We start from the raw sequence: 14,610 nt of genomic DNA, 5'->3' as shown, positions 1-14,610 counted from the left end.
AGAGATAGAAACAGACTGAATGTTTAAACATGAATGATGAGCAAATGAAAGTATTTTCAGACAAGGAAGCGTCACATTTCTCTTTTCCTGCTTCTCACTGCATAGACACACTGAAGTGATCAGACATAAGACATTGTTTATTTATCCCACGTATGTGAAATTTCCTTGTCACATTTGAGTGGAATTAGACAAAAATAGATACAAAAGTTCAATAAAAACAACATAAAATTTGAAAGAATTTACAAAAAAAAAAAAAAAATAACAGCACTCTGAAAAATATATGAAGAGAAAAAGAAATATAAGGACATTCTGTATAAACTATGTGTGGAATGAAAATTAAAATAGCCAAAAATTGTTAATATAAGATTATTGCTAAGATTATAAACTTTAGACAGTGAAATAGGTTATGCAAGATAAGGCAATACACACTTCTGTGTGAACCAGTGAATGGGTTAAATGGAAAGGAAGAATTCCCCACTGAGGGATCAATGTAGGAGAACTAACAACTAAACTAAAACTTCTACTTCCTGTCTATATGAAGCTGACTGTGTACATGCTGTCTGCTGTTCATGCTGTTCATCTGGTGATTCCTGAAGCTCCATTCTGCAACAACACAGTGAGGCCAAAATCTTGTCTATGGTTCCTTTCCTCATGAAAATGTACAAAATCAAGTCTGCAAGAGGACTCAGCTGAAGAAGAATCTCAGACACAGTAGTGAAGCTAATGTTCATTCTGGCTTCTCCTACCAGTAACAAAATGACACAAGGCAGAAACAGCAGTATGTAAATAAGCAGCACTACGACCAAAACTGCAACAATTCTTCGTTTTTCATCAGAGGAGACACTGATGGATGCAGACAGGGCTTTAAGAGTCCCACCCAGGAAGAAGATGAACAGAGGGAGGGGGAGGAGGAGGTAGACAGCAAAGACGATTCCTGTGATCTGTAAATCAACCCTGAAATAGTATGGGAGGAAATAAATGACGGGAAGGATCCAGACTAGGACACAGACCACCACAGAGGTCTTGGTGGTCCTTCTGAATCTGTACCACAGTGGCCAGACGATGACCAGATACCTGTAATGAAAGACAGACACACATAGACAGTCTTTGAGGAGCATCAGAATTATAGACTAATAAAATGGTTAGACACAGACGTAGATACACACAAACTGGATGAGACAGATAGTTACCTTTCTAGGGAGATACACACCATGAAGCCAACGCTGGACAACATACCATAATTATAAAGATAAAAGAAGATAATGTTGCAGTTGGTTGTCACCCAACCAATCATGCAAATTAGTTGAATGATGTCAGAAATGAGGAGGTTGATGACGTAGAGTGGAGCACCGTGATCCTTTCTGACCTGCAGGAAAACACTGGTAAAAGAAACTAAAGCAGTTGTTAACATGCTTCATGTTGAGACCAAAAAGCCTTGAACCTATGTTGACAGAATGACTAGAGTCTAGTCTTTAATCGTCATATAAGTCAGATCATTTATTAAGTAGAGATAGAAGTAGTTCACTGAGTAAAAGTCAAAAAGAATTAAACAGAGCTAGTATCTTTTCATTGATGGTCAATACGGCTGCTACAGACTGACTGACAAAGGTTTTCTATGTGCAGAGAATATTTATCAAATACAGATACTGACAGACTGTACACAACACATCATTATAAATACACACATCTGTTATAATGGACTCACCATAGAAGACAGTGAGTAGATGGCCAGTACGATCAGAGGAAGGCAGACGCAGATGATGATCCATGTAACAACATAAAAGATGAAACCTCCACTGCCTTCAAAGCAGTCACACACATCGGCCGAGTCTTGATGAATGTTGATACTGACATTGGTGTCATTAAAACTTTCATCCCATGAAGTGTTGTTAATGTGCAACTCCTCCATTGTTCGATATTTACCTTCATAAGTTGTAAGATCTCATCTGAATGAGTTCCTCACTCTAGCGTTGGTTCTGTCCTCTGCATCTAAACAGCAGAATGTGACATGTAGCAGGTTTCTGATCATTTAAATCTGCTCATATGAGGAAGTGAGATATGAGGTCAGTTATGATCATGAAATGTACAGAAGCATGATGAAAGACGTCAGCAAAACATCCTCCAAGAATCATTTAGAGCTTCAAAAGTCTACAACAGATTTTCTATTAATCCAGTTTGAGGGTTTGTTTCACCTTCTTTATTTTTTATGTTGCACCAAATATTTTATACATTACAGAGATGCAGTGTGATCTATGAGCGGCCGTAACAACACGTTGTCAGGAAAGAAAGTAGATGACAAACTGGAACTTGAACAACACTAAAAGCGGTGAGTGTATAATTGTTTATTCCAGTCATTATAAAAGTCTACTTAAATTTTTAAGCAAGGGAAACACTTAATGTTTATACGTTACATTATTATTCTTTTCTTTGAAGCATTTAAAATAAGATGTTGGAGAATTTCTTTTCGACCTTTGTTCAGGTCTTCTGATATGTGCAGCGAGTTACTGGATTCTACCAATCTGTTGCAGTGAGTGAGAAAGTGGGAGGAAGTAGTACCAGCAAAAAAGACATCAGTAGGATCAACAAAATGATCTGGAAGGCTGGACATTTGAGTAGTAAAGAGTTGGAGTCTTTGTCTCAGTGAGGAACAAGACGACACAGGATAAACTGCTCTCTGTTATGGACAATCCATCCCATCACTACACTAAACACTAGAGGGTAAGCGGAGCTTGTTCTCCAGTAGACTGATTCTGCTCCACTGTCATAGTGAACACTCCAGAACTTCTTTTATTCCCTACTCTATCCAGCTGTATAAAAGCTCACCTTTCTGTAACAATTAAGCTACTTTGACCAATTAATTTCCCTTGTGGATTATTAAAGCCTGTCTAAGTCTATACTCACTTAAGGAGTTGTGAATTTTCACATGTTCAGAGCTCAGTGACAGATAAACGGTGGTTCAGTTTTATTGATTCTTATCAGGAGAAAAACTTTTTATCAGTGTGATAAGTTGCTGCTGTGTCCTCAGCAAAACCTCAACCCCCTGAACTGACAGTCCAGAGACTATACACTGATGCAGGGTTACACAACTCAACTCAAACCTCAACCACTTTATGGTTAATGCATTGTTACCTCAAAGTAAAGTGAACCTGGCAAATTCCATTCTGCATAAACTGTGTAGATGGACACTAAGGTCAAAGGAAGGAAGATGCAAATTGTAATCAAACTATCTTTGCCTCTATAGCAGCCATGTCTGGTGCTGTAGCTTCCATAATGATGATCAGTGCTATAGTATACAGTATAACTGTAGTAGAAAGATGTTACTATGTCAAATGAGAACATAAAGGGATATGAACAACTACCTGGCAGGTCAACAATGGATTTCATGACAAGAGCCTGACTGCTTCTGTAGACCATGCTTTTCTCCATGGGGCCAAATGAAGTGGATTTGATGGATTTTACTCTATTTCTTACAGATGTTGTTGTCTCGTGCGTGTGCGAGCTGATAAATGCTACCGTTTCTGGCTTGTTGAACCTTGATGATTTGTTTGTTTCTGCTGAAACATGGGACAAACACATGGAGCATCTGCACACTTTGTTTCTCAGCTTGACGGAGGCTGGTTTGACGATTAATTTGTCCAAATGTGAGTTTGTGAAGATGATAGTGACCTACCTTGGCAAGATGTTGGGTGGAGGTCGGGTTCATCCTGTTAAGGCAAAGCTGGAGATCATTGTGGCTTTCCCTAAACAAAAACCTGCACTGAGCCTTGCCACTATTTTGCAGTGGTAAGTTATTAGAGGGGGTTTTATAAAATAAATAAATAAAAATAAAACCACATAGTCTCATCTTTGTCTGACCTGTTTGCCAGTCATTTAAACTAACAACGTTTTCTATGACATGCACCTGTTCTTAAGCCCTTCAAGTTAACTGTGGATGATAGTGATAGCAGAGGGGTCTAATGGGATTGAGCATCCAATTTCTTATTTTTCGAACAAAAACTTGATCAAAACTGTGACACCATCAATTAAAAGGAGACCTAGCCACTTTGACCCGAGCTCCCCCTGTAAAGGAGGCTGAGTGAGATACGTGTGCTATAGATGATATAAACACACAATAGCTTGCACCATTCCGAACATGTAATACACCCAAATGACAGGGAGAGACTTGTCTAAAAGCCTCTATCAGACATTGCCACCTAAACAAAACACAAATAAAACCCCAAGCAATTGTATGGGAACAATTGACAAAAACACAAATACGGTGAATGTGTCATTTAGTGCTTCTGGTAACCTCACCAATTCAAGATAATCACAGAAATCATTACCATATGAAAGCAGAGGTGCTGCCAATTACAACAATGTCTGTCTCTTCACTGTGTGTCAAAAACTCAGAGAGCTAGAAGCCAAAGAGTCACGAAAACAGCATTCGCAAAATTCATAAAGTATGTCTCACCTTTCCTGTTTTGTGATTAAAGTTAGATTCCAGCTCCAAAAACGCTGATAATGACTTCTCCTATGACTCTGTGTCAGTTTGAAATGAATCATGAAGCTCCCGTTGGTTTACATAAAAAGGAAGAGGTTTCTAGTGTTGGGTCTTTGCACAATGCGACTTTTGGGTTAACTTTGGTCCGGATCATCATTGGTGGTTGTAAAGATAAATTTGGACATGGCTTTTGATTGTCTAGACTATGATTGGTCAATAGAGGTGTCAATCGTTAAAATGCTTGTCGACATATTCTCCTGTGAGTTTCACTGAAGGCCTCCTTTTACACACGGTTTGGGTGAATTTTGAAAATGAGTCAAAAACACTGGTTGCACATATGGTGGCAAAATGTGACAAAGCACAATTGGTGGTTCCGCCTGGACAAACCTGGGCTAAAGCATCTCTAAAAATGTTCAGATTCACCTTTTACCATGTACTTTTGCGCAGTTACTCATCAGATTTTACATTTCTAATTAATGTTTGAATTAAGTTTTGATCCCACATATCAGGAGTGGTTTTTATTCTAAATAATGTGGGTTTTTTTAGGCAAGAACAGAAGCTTATGTTTTGTATTTTGTTCCAGATTAATTTTCTCTGACACAGTAACGTATATCTTTATTCTGACACTTTTGAAGCAATCTCACAGGTGTTTGTGTCACAGGTGTATTCATACAGCATTATACACATTACACTATAATTCAAACAATATGTAAACTACATAATCAATTCCACTTAGATTAAAAATAAATTAGACTCACCGGTGCCTCTTTACGAGTTCCTGTTTAACCAAGTTTTCCCTTTTAACCGCTCCTGGTTGAATGACCTAGTTTTGTCCTATCCCTCTTAAGAAATGATGAAATCCTCCGGTCAATGTTTTATCTCCAACTTCTGCTCAAGTGCTAAGGTCCTAAATCTCACATTAGAAAGGGCGCTTCAAATCTGCCAATGTGAAGGGTTAGGCTTACTTCAGGCCCCACTGCCTAAACAGAAGTGTGCACTGTACACACACATGCATGTGCAGCAGTTCACCAGTCCTCAGCACTACAGGCCATCTCAGCTGGGCTCCACCAAGCAGCAACAGAGGAGACGCAGAATCAGGCACAACAAACTATTTACACACACAAACACTACAAAAATAGTCTACGGAGGAACTTAATTACTTCATCAAATGAAAACTGCGAACATTTCATTGGAGACAGAGTTTAGTACTTATTATTATGTGCAACAACATTTTTGACATGTGTACATGCTGTTGTTATTCATGTTGTTTATCTGATGATTCCTGAAACTGCATTTTCTATTCGCTCACGTTCTCTCTGCATCTAAACAGTCTACAGCAGACTGTGACATGAACGAAGCTTTATATTTGTTCATATGAGGAAGTGATATATTTGGTCAGATAGGATTAATATCACATACATAATCAGGAAGGATGTCAGCAGATATTCTTCTGAGAAATATCTTCCGAGTGTAATCTAACACTTGAAATTCATACAACGGACTTTCTATCAATCCAGTTTGATGGTTTGTTTCACCTTCTTCCTTTTAATGTTTCACTGGATATTTGTTGTGTGTGTAAATTTATAAATTACAGGGATGCAGTGTGATCAGTGTTCATTCATCACAACTTTTTAAAAACATACACAGCAGCTCATTTACCTCTCTGGTACAGTCAGAGTTACAGTCATGATTCATGAAAGCTGAAGGTGCTGAGGTCTGGAAACATATCAGATATGAGGTGAATAAATATAATATGTTAGTCCATGATCAGCTGTCAGTGATTATTACATTAAGACTGTGTTTCAGTGATCAAGATGAACAATGTCATTATCAATATCACATCATCATCATCATTATGAATCAGTCCGTGAGATCTTCTACTAAAACATCCAACTAACAAACATGCATGAATAAATAATGTAGAAAGTGCTGAGTTTGTTTTCTGTTCTCATCTTTATTCCCAGAGATAGAAACAGACTGAATGTTTAAACATGGATAATGAGCAATGAAAGTATTTTAAGACTAGGAAGCATCACATTTCTCTTTTCCTGTTACTGACTGCATGGACACACTGAAGTGATAAGATATAAGACAATGTTTATTTATCCCACGTATGCGAAATTTCCTTGTCACAGTTGAGCAGAATTAGGCAAGAATATATACAAAAAACAATAAAAAACAATAACAATTTTGAAACAATATACAAAAAACAACAGCACTCTGAAAATGTATATATATGAGAAAATAGAAATATGAGAACATTCTGTATATGCAATGTGGAATGGAAATTATAATAGCTAAAAACTGGAAATATAATTTAATTACTAAGATCTTAAAATCTAAACAGTGAGGGAAGGCAGTGCAAAACCAATGGATGGGTTAAATGGAGAGAAAGAATTCCCCACTAAGGGATCAATGGAGGAGAAACATAATCACATCATATAGACCTTTAATTGAATAAATGATCAACAGCAGTTTTATTTAGCGCTTTATAAGCAACAACAACTTGAATAATGACACATTCAGATTCACTCTTCTAGTTTAGAAACTGTCACCCTGCAGAACGCTCAGCTTTAGAGAGAAACTTGTTACTTGTTGGATCTCTGCTGTCTCAGTGTCAGCTGTACAACAGTTGGTGATGAGCTGCTTTAAAAGGAGGCAACATGCAGCAGACTTCTGCCTGGATCTCTGTGTTCTGCAGTCAGAAATGACAGCAGCAGCACCACCTGCTGGCCACTGCCTCCTACTACAACAACTAAACTAAAACTTCTACTTCCTGCCTACATGAATCTGACTGTGAACATGTTGTCGTTATTCATGCTGTTCATCTGGTGATTCCTGAAGTTCCATTCTGCAACAACACAGTGAGGCCAAAATCTTGTCTGTGGTTCCCTTCCTCATGAAAATGTACAAAATCAAGTCGGCAAGTGGACTCAAAAGACGAATAACGTAACACATATTATTGAATAAACAACTCATTTTATCTTCTCCTATCAGTAACAAAATGGCAGTGGGCAGGAACAGCAGCGTGTAAATAAGCAGCACTACAACCAGAACTGCCACAATTCTTCGTTTTTCATCAGAGGGGACACTGATGGATGCAGACAGGGCTTTGAGAGTCCCACCCAGGGAGAAGATGAACAGAGGGAGGGGGAGGAGGATGTAGACAGCAAAGACGATTCCTGTGATCTGTAAATCAACCCTGAAATAGTATGGGAGGAAATAAATGACGGGAAGGATCCAGACTAGGACACAGACCACCACATAAGTCTTGATGTTTCTTCTGAATCTGTACCACAGCGGCCAGACGATGAGCAAATACCTGTAATGAAAGACAGACACACATAGACAGTCTTTGAGGAGCATCAGAATTATAGACTAGGAAAATGGTTAGACACAGACGTAGATACACACAAACTGGATCAGACAGATAGTTACCTTTCTAGGGAGATACACACCATGAAGCCAACACTGGACAACAGACCATAATGAAAAAGACAAAAGAAGATTGGGTTGAAGTTGTCAACCATCCAACCAATCATGCAAATTAGTTGAATGATGTCAGAAATGAGGAGGTTGATGACGTAGACTGGAGCACCGTGATCCTTTCTGACCTGCAGGAAAACATTGGTAAAAGGAACTAAAGCAGTTGTTAACATGCTTCATGTTGTCGCTAAAACGCCTTGAACCTATGTTGACAGAATGACTAGAGTCTAGTCTTTAATCGTCATATAAGTCAGATCATTTATTAAGTAGAGATAGAAGTAGTTCACTGAGTAAAAGTCAACAAGAATTAAACAGAACTAGTATCTTTTCATTGATGGTCAATACGGCTGCTACAGACTGACTGACAAAGGTTTTCTATGTGCAGAGAATATTTATCAAATACAGATACTGACAGACTGTATACAACACATCATTATAAATACACACATCTGTTATAATGGACTCACCATAGAAGACAGTGAGTAGATGGCCAGTAGGATCAGAGGAAGGCCGACGCAGATGATGATCCATGTAACAACATAAAAGATGAAGCCTTCACTGCCTTCAGAGCAGCCAAAGTCGTCGGGTGAGTCTTGATGAATGTTGATACTGATGTTGGTGTCATTAAAACTTTCATCCCATGAGGTGTTGTTAATGTGCAACTCCTCCATTGTTCATTATTTACCTTTATAAGTTGTAAGATCTCATCTGAATGAGTTCCTCACTCTAGTGTTGGTTCTGTCCTCTGCATCTAAACAGCAGAATGTGACATGTAGCAGGTTTCTGATCATTTAAATCTGCTCATATGAGGAAGTGAGATATGAGGTCAGATATGATCATGAAATGTACAGAATCATGATGAAAGACGTCAGCAAAACATCCTCCAAGAATCATTTAGAGCTTCAAAAGTCTACAACAGATTTTCTATTAATCCAGTTTGAGGGTTTGTTTCACCTTCTTTATTTTTTATGTTGCACCAAATATTTTATACATTACAGAGATGCAGTGTGATCTAGAGCGGCCGTAACAACACGTTGTCAGGAAAGAAAGTAGATGACAAACTGGAACTTGAACAACACTAAAAGCGGTGAGTGTATAATTTTTATTCCAGTCATTATAAAAATCTACTTAAATTTTTAAGCAAGGGAAACACTTAATGTTTATACGTTACATTATTATTCTTTTCTTTGAAGCATTTAAAATAAGATGTTGGAGAATTTCTTTTCGACCTTTGTTCAGGTCTTCTGATATGTGCAGCGAGTTACTGGATTCTACCAATCTGTTGCAGTGAGTGAGAAAGTGGGAGGAAGTAGTACCAGCAAAAAAGACATCAGTAGGATCAACAAAATGATCTGGAAGGCTGGACATTTGAGTAGTAAAGAGTGGAGTCTTTGTCTCAGTGAGGAACAAGACGACACAGGATAAAAATGCTCTCTGTTATGGACAATCCATCCCTTCACTACACTAAACACTAGAGGGTAAGCGGAGCTTGTTCTCCAGTAGACTGATTCTGCTCCACTGTCATAGTGAACACTCCAGAACTTCTTTTATTCCCTACTCTATTCAGCTGTATAAAAGCTCACCTTTCTGTAACAATTAAGCTACTTTGACCAATTAATTTCCCTTGTGGATTATTAAAGCCTGTCTAAGTCTATACTCACTTAAGGAGTTGTGAATTTTCACATGTTCAGAGCTCATCGACAGATAAACAGTGGTTCAGTTTTATTGATTCTTATCAGGAGAAAAACTTTTTATCAGTGTGATAAGTTGCTGCTGTGTCCTCAGCAAAACCTCAACCCCCTGAACTGACAGTCCAGAGACTATACACTGATGCAGGGTTACACAACTCAACTCAAACCTCAACCACTTTATGGTTAATGCATTGTTACCTCAAAGTAAAGTGAACCTGGCAAATTCCATTCTGCATAAACTGTGTAGATGGACACTAAGGTCAAAGGAAGGAAGATGCAAATTATAATCAAACTATCTTTGCCTCTATAGCAGCCATGTCTGGTGCTGTAGCTTCCATAATGATGATCAGTGCTATAGTATACAGTATAACTGTAGTAGAAAGATGTTACTATGTCAAATGAGAACATAAAGGGATATGAACAACTACCTGGCAGGTCAACAATGGATTTCATGACAAAAGCCTGACTGCTTCTGTAGACCAGGCTTTTCTCCATGGGGCCAAATGAAGTGGATTTGATGGATTTTACTCTATTTCTTACAGATGTTGTTGTCTCGTGCGCTCGTGCGGGCTGATAAATGCTACCGTTTCTGGCTTGTTGAACCTTGATGATTTGTTTGTCTCTGCTGAAACATGGGACAAACACATGGAGCATCTGCACACTTTGTTTCTCAGCTTGACGGAGGCTGGTTTGACGATTAATTTGTCCAAATGTGAGTTTGTGAAGATGATAGTGACCTACCTTGGCAAGATGTTGGGTGGAGGTCGGGTTCATCCTGTTAAGGCAAAGCTGGAGATCATTGTGGCTTTCCCTAAACAAAAACCTGCACTGAGCCTTGCCACTATTTTGCAGTGGTAAGTTATTAGAGGGGGTTTTATAAAATAAATAAATAAAAATAAAACCACGTAGTCTCATCTTTGTCTGACCTGTTTGCCAGTCATTTAAACTAACAACGTTTTCTATGACATGCACCTGTTCTAAAGCCCTTCAAGTTAACTGTGGATGATAGTGATAGCAGAGGGGTCTAATGGGATTGAGCATCCAATTTCTTATTTTTCGAACAAAAACTTGATCAAAACTGTGACACCATCAATTAAAAGGAGACCTAGCCACTTTGACCCGAGCGCCCCCTGTAAAGGAGGCTGAGTGAGATACGTGTGCTATAGATGATATAAACACACAATAGCTTGCACCATTCCGAACATGTAATACACCCAAATGACAGGAAGGGACTTGTCTAAAAGCCTCTATCGGACATTGCCACCTAAACAAAACACAAATAAAACCCCAAGCAATTGTATGGGAACAATTGACAAAAACACAAATATGGTGAATGTGTCATTTAGGGCTTCTGGTAACCTCACCAATTCAAGATAATCACAGAAATCATTACCATATGAAAGCAGAGGTGCTGCCGATTACAACAATGTCTGTCTCTTCACTGTGTGTCAAAAACTCAGAGAGCTAGAAGCCAAAGAGTCACGAAAACAGCATTCGCAAAATTCATAAAGTATGTCTCACCTTTCCTGTTTTGTGATTAAAGTTAGATTCCAGCTCCAAAAACGCTGATAATGACTTCTCCTATGACTCTGTGTCAGTTTGAAATGAATCATGAAGCTCCCGTTGGTTTACATAAAAAGGAAGAGGTTTCTAGTGTAGGGTCTTGTCACAATGCGACTTTTGGGTTAACTTTGGTCCGGATCATCATTGGTGGTTGTAAAGATAAATTTGGACATGGCTTTTGATTCTCTAGACTATGATTGGTCAATAGAGGTGTCAATCGTTAAAATGCTTGTCGACATATTCTCCTGTGAGTTTCACTGAAGGCCTCCTTTTACACACGGTTTGGGTGAATTTTGAAATGAGTCAAAAACACTGGTTGCACATATGGTGGCAAAATGTGACAAAGCACAATTGGTGGTTCCGCCTGGACAAACCTGGGCTAAAGCATCTCTTAAAATGTTCAGATTCACCTTTTACCATGTACTTTTGCGCAGTTACTCATCAGATTTTACATTTCTAATTCATGTTTGAATTAAGTTTTTGATCCCACATATCAGGAGTCGTTTTTATTCTAAATAATGTGGGGTTTTTTTAGGCAAGAACAGAAGCTTATGTTTTGTATTTTGTTCCAGATTAATTTTCTCTGACACAGTAACGTATATCTTTATTCTGACACTTTTGAAGCAATCTCACAGGTGTTTGTGTCACAGGTGTATTCATACAGCATTATACACATTACACTATAATTCAAACAATATGTAAACTACATAATCAATTCCACTTAGATTAAAAATAAATTAGACTCACCGGTGCCTCTTTACGAGTTCCTGTTTAACCAAGTTTTCCCTTTTAACCGCTCCTGGTTGAATGACCTAGTTTTGTCCTATCCCTCTTAAGAAATGATGAAATCCTCCGGTCAATGTTTTATCTCCAACTTCTGCTCAAGTGCTAAAGTCCTAAATCTCACATTAGAAAGGTCGCTTCAAATCTGCCAATGTGAAGGGTTAGGCTTACTTCAGGCCCCACTGCCTAAACAGAAGTGTGCACTGTACACACACATGCATGTGCAGCAGTTCACCAGTCCTCAGCACTACAGGCCATCTCAGCTGGGCTCCACCAAGCAGCAACAGAGGAGACGCAGAATCAGGCACAACAAACTATTCACACACACAAACACTACAAAAAGAGTCTACAGAGGAACTTCATTACTTCATCAAATGAAAACTGCGAACATTTCATTGGAGACAGAGTTAAGTATTTATTATTATGTGCAACAACATTTTTGACATGTGTACATGCTGTTGTTATTCATGTTGTTTATCTGATGATTCCTGAAACTGCATTTTCCAACAACTCTATTCGCTCACGTTCTCTCTGCATCTAAACAGTCCACAGCAGACTGTGACATGAACGAAGCTTTATATTTGTTCATATGAGGAAGTGATATATTTGGTCAGATAGGATTAATATCACATACATAATCAGGAAGGATGTCAGCAGATATTCTTCTGAGAAATATCTTCCGAGTGTAATTTAACACTTGAAATTCATACAACAGACTTTCTATCAATCCAGTTTGATGGTTTGTTTCACCTTCTTCCTTTTAATGTTTCACTGGATATTTGTTGTGTGTGTAAATTTATTAATTACAGGGATGCAGTGTGATCAGTGTTCATTCATCACAACTTTTTAAAAACATACACAGCAGCTCATTTACCTCTCTGGTACAGTCAGAGTTACAGTCATGATTCATGAAAGCTGAAGGTGCTGAGGTCTGGAAACATATCAGATATGAGGTGAATAAATATAATATGTTAGTCCATGATCAGTTGTCAGTGATTATTACATTAAGACTGTGTTTCAGTGATCAAGCTGAACAATGTCATTATCAATATCACATCATCATCATCAATATGAATCAGTCTGTGAGATCTTCTACTAAAACATCCAACTAACAAACATGCATGAATAAAGAATGTAGAAAGTGCTGAGTTTGTTTTCTGTTCTCATCTTTATTCCCAGAGATAGAAACAGACTGAATGTTTAAACATGGATAATGAGCAATGAAAGTATTTTAAGACTAGGAAGCATCACATTTCTCTTTTCCTGTTACTGACTGTATGGACACACTGAAGTGATAAGATATAAGACAATGTTTATTTATCCCACGTATGCGAAATTTCCTTGTCACAGTTGAGCAGAATTAGGCAAGAATATATACAAAAAACAATAAAAAACAATAACAATTTTGAAACAATATACAAAAAACAACAGCACTGAAAATGTATATATATGAGAAAATAGAAATATGAGAACATTCTGTATATGCAATGTGGAATGGAAATTATAATAGCTAAAAACTGGAAATATAATTTAATTACTAAGATCATAAAATGTAAACAGTGAGGGAAGGCAGTGCAAAACCAATGGATGGGTTAAATGGAGAGAAAGAATTCCACACCGAGGGATCAATGGAGGAGAAACAGAATCACATCATATAGACCTTTAATTGAATAAATGATCAACAGCAGTTTTATTTAGCGCTTTATAAGCAACAACAACTTGAATAATGACACATTCAGATTCACTCTTCTAGTTTAGAAACTGTCACCCTGCAGAACGCTCAGCTTTAGAGAGAAACTTGTTACTTGTTGGATCTCTGCTGTCTCAGTGTCAGCTGTACAACAGTTGGTGATGAGCTGCTTTAAAGGAGACAATATGTAGCAGAGACTTCTACCTGGATCTCTGTGTTCTGCAGTCAGAAATGACAGCAGCTCCACCTGCTGGCCACTGCCTCCTACTACAACAACTAAACTAAAACTTCTACTTCCTTCCTACATGAAGCTGACTGTGTACATGCTGTCGTTATTCATGCTGTTCATCTGTTGATTCCTGAAGCTCCATTCTGCAACAACACAGTGAGGCCAAAATCTTGTCTGTGGTTCCTTTCCTCATGAAAATGTACAAAATCAAGTCTGGCAAGTGGACTCAGACGAATAACAGTAACACAATATTGAAGTAAAAGAGATTCATTTTATCTTCTCCTGTCAGTAACAAACATGCAGTGGGAGGAACAGCAGTGTAAATAAGCAGCACTACACCAAAACTGCCACAATTCTTCGTTTTTCATCAGAGGGACACTGATGGATGCAGACAGGGCTTTGAGAGTCCCACCCAGGAAGAAGATGAACAGAGGGAGGGGGAGGAGGATGTGGACTGCAAAGGCGAGTTCCTATTGTAAAAACTGAAATAAACAATGGGATGGAATAAAACGGGAAGGATCCAGACTAGGACACAGACCACCACATAGTCTTGATGGTTCTTCTGAATCTGTACCACAGCGGCCAGACGATGAGCAAATACCTGTAATGAAAGACAGACACACATAGACAGTCTTTGAGGAGCATCAGAATTATAGACTAAGAAAATGTTAGACACAGACTAGATACA

General features: G+C 38.3%; 1 protein-coding gene and 1 pseudogene across 1 annotated transcript; both read right to left on the bottom strand.

Moving 5' to 3' along the window:
• Nucleotides 1–434: 434 nt before the first annotated feature.
• On the bottom strand, nucleotides 435–1,975 carry LOC125018604 (psychosine receptor-like). Its single transcript, XM_047602626.1, has 3 exons — nucleotides 1,706–1,975; nucleotides 1,191–1,366; nucleotides 435–1,074 (listed from the first exon to the last, which is right to left on the bottom strand). Exons 1-3 carry the CDS (start codon nucleotides 1,907–1,909, stop codon nucleotides 507–509), a joined length of 948 nt encoding a protein of 315 aa, XP_047458582.1. The 5' UTR covers nucleotides 1,910–1,975; the 3' UTR covers nucleotides 435–506.
• Nucleotides 1,976–7,260: 5,285 nt separating this feature from the next.
• Nucleotides 7,261–8,637, bottom strand: LOC125019021 (annotated as a pseudogene).
• Nucleotides 8,638–14,610: the final 5,973 nt, after the last annotated feature.

The sequence above is a fragment of the Mugil cephalus genome, chromosome 13, assembly GCF_022458985.1.
Source record: "Mugil cephalus isolate CIBA_MC_2020 chromosome 13, CIBA_Mcephalus_1.1, whole genome shotgun sequence".
In the NCBI taxonomy this organism is placed as follows: domain Eukaryota; kingdom Metazoa; phylum Chordata; class Actinopteri; order Mugiliformes; family Mugilidae; genus Mugil; species Mugil cephalus.
Note: the sequence above shows the minus strand (reverse complement) of the source record. Positions and strands in the feature narration are given on the sequence as shown.

What these genes read in the sequence shown, in the direction of transcription:
- LOC125018604 (XM_047602626.1), bottom strand. Translation starts at nt 1,909, where the DNA reads ATGGAGGAGTTGCACATTAACAACACTTCATGGGATGAAAGTTTTAAT. An exon ending in TCTACTCACTGTCTTCTATG is followed by an intron (nt 1,367 to 1,705) that starts GTGAGTCCATTA and finishes GTTTTCCTGCAG; the next exon opens with GTCAGAAAGGATCACGGTGC. An exon ending in GTGTGTATCTCCCTAGAAAG is followed by an intron (nt 1,075 to 1,190) that starts GTAACTATCTGT and finishes CTTTCATTACAG; the next exon opens with GTATCTGGTCATCGTCTGGC.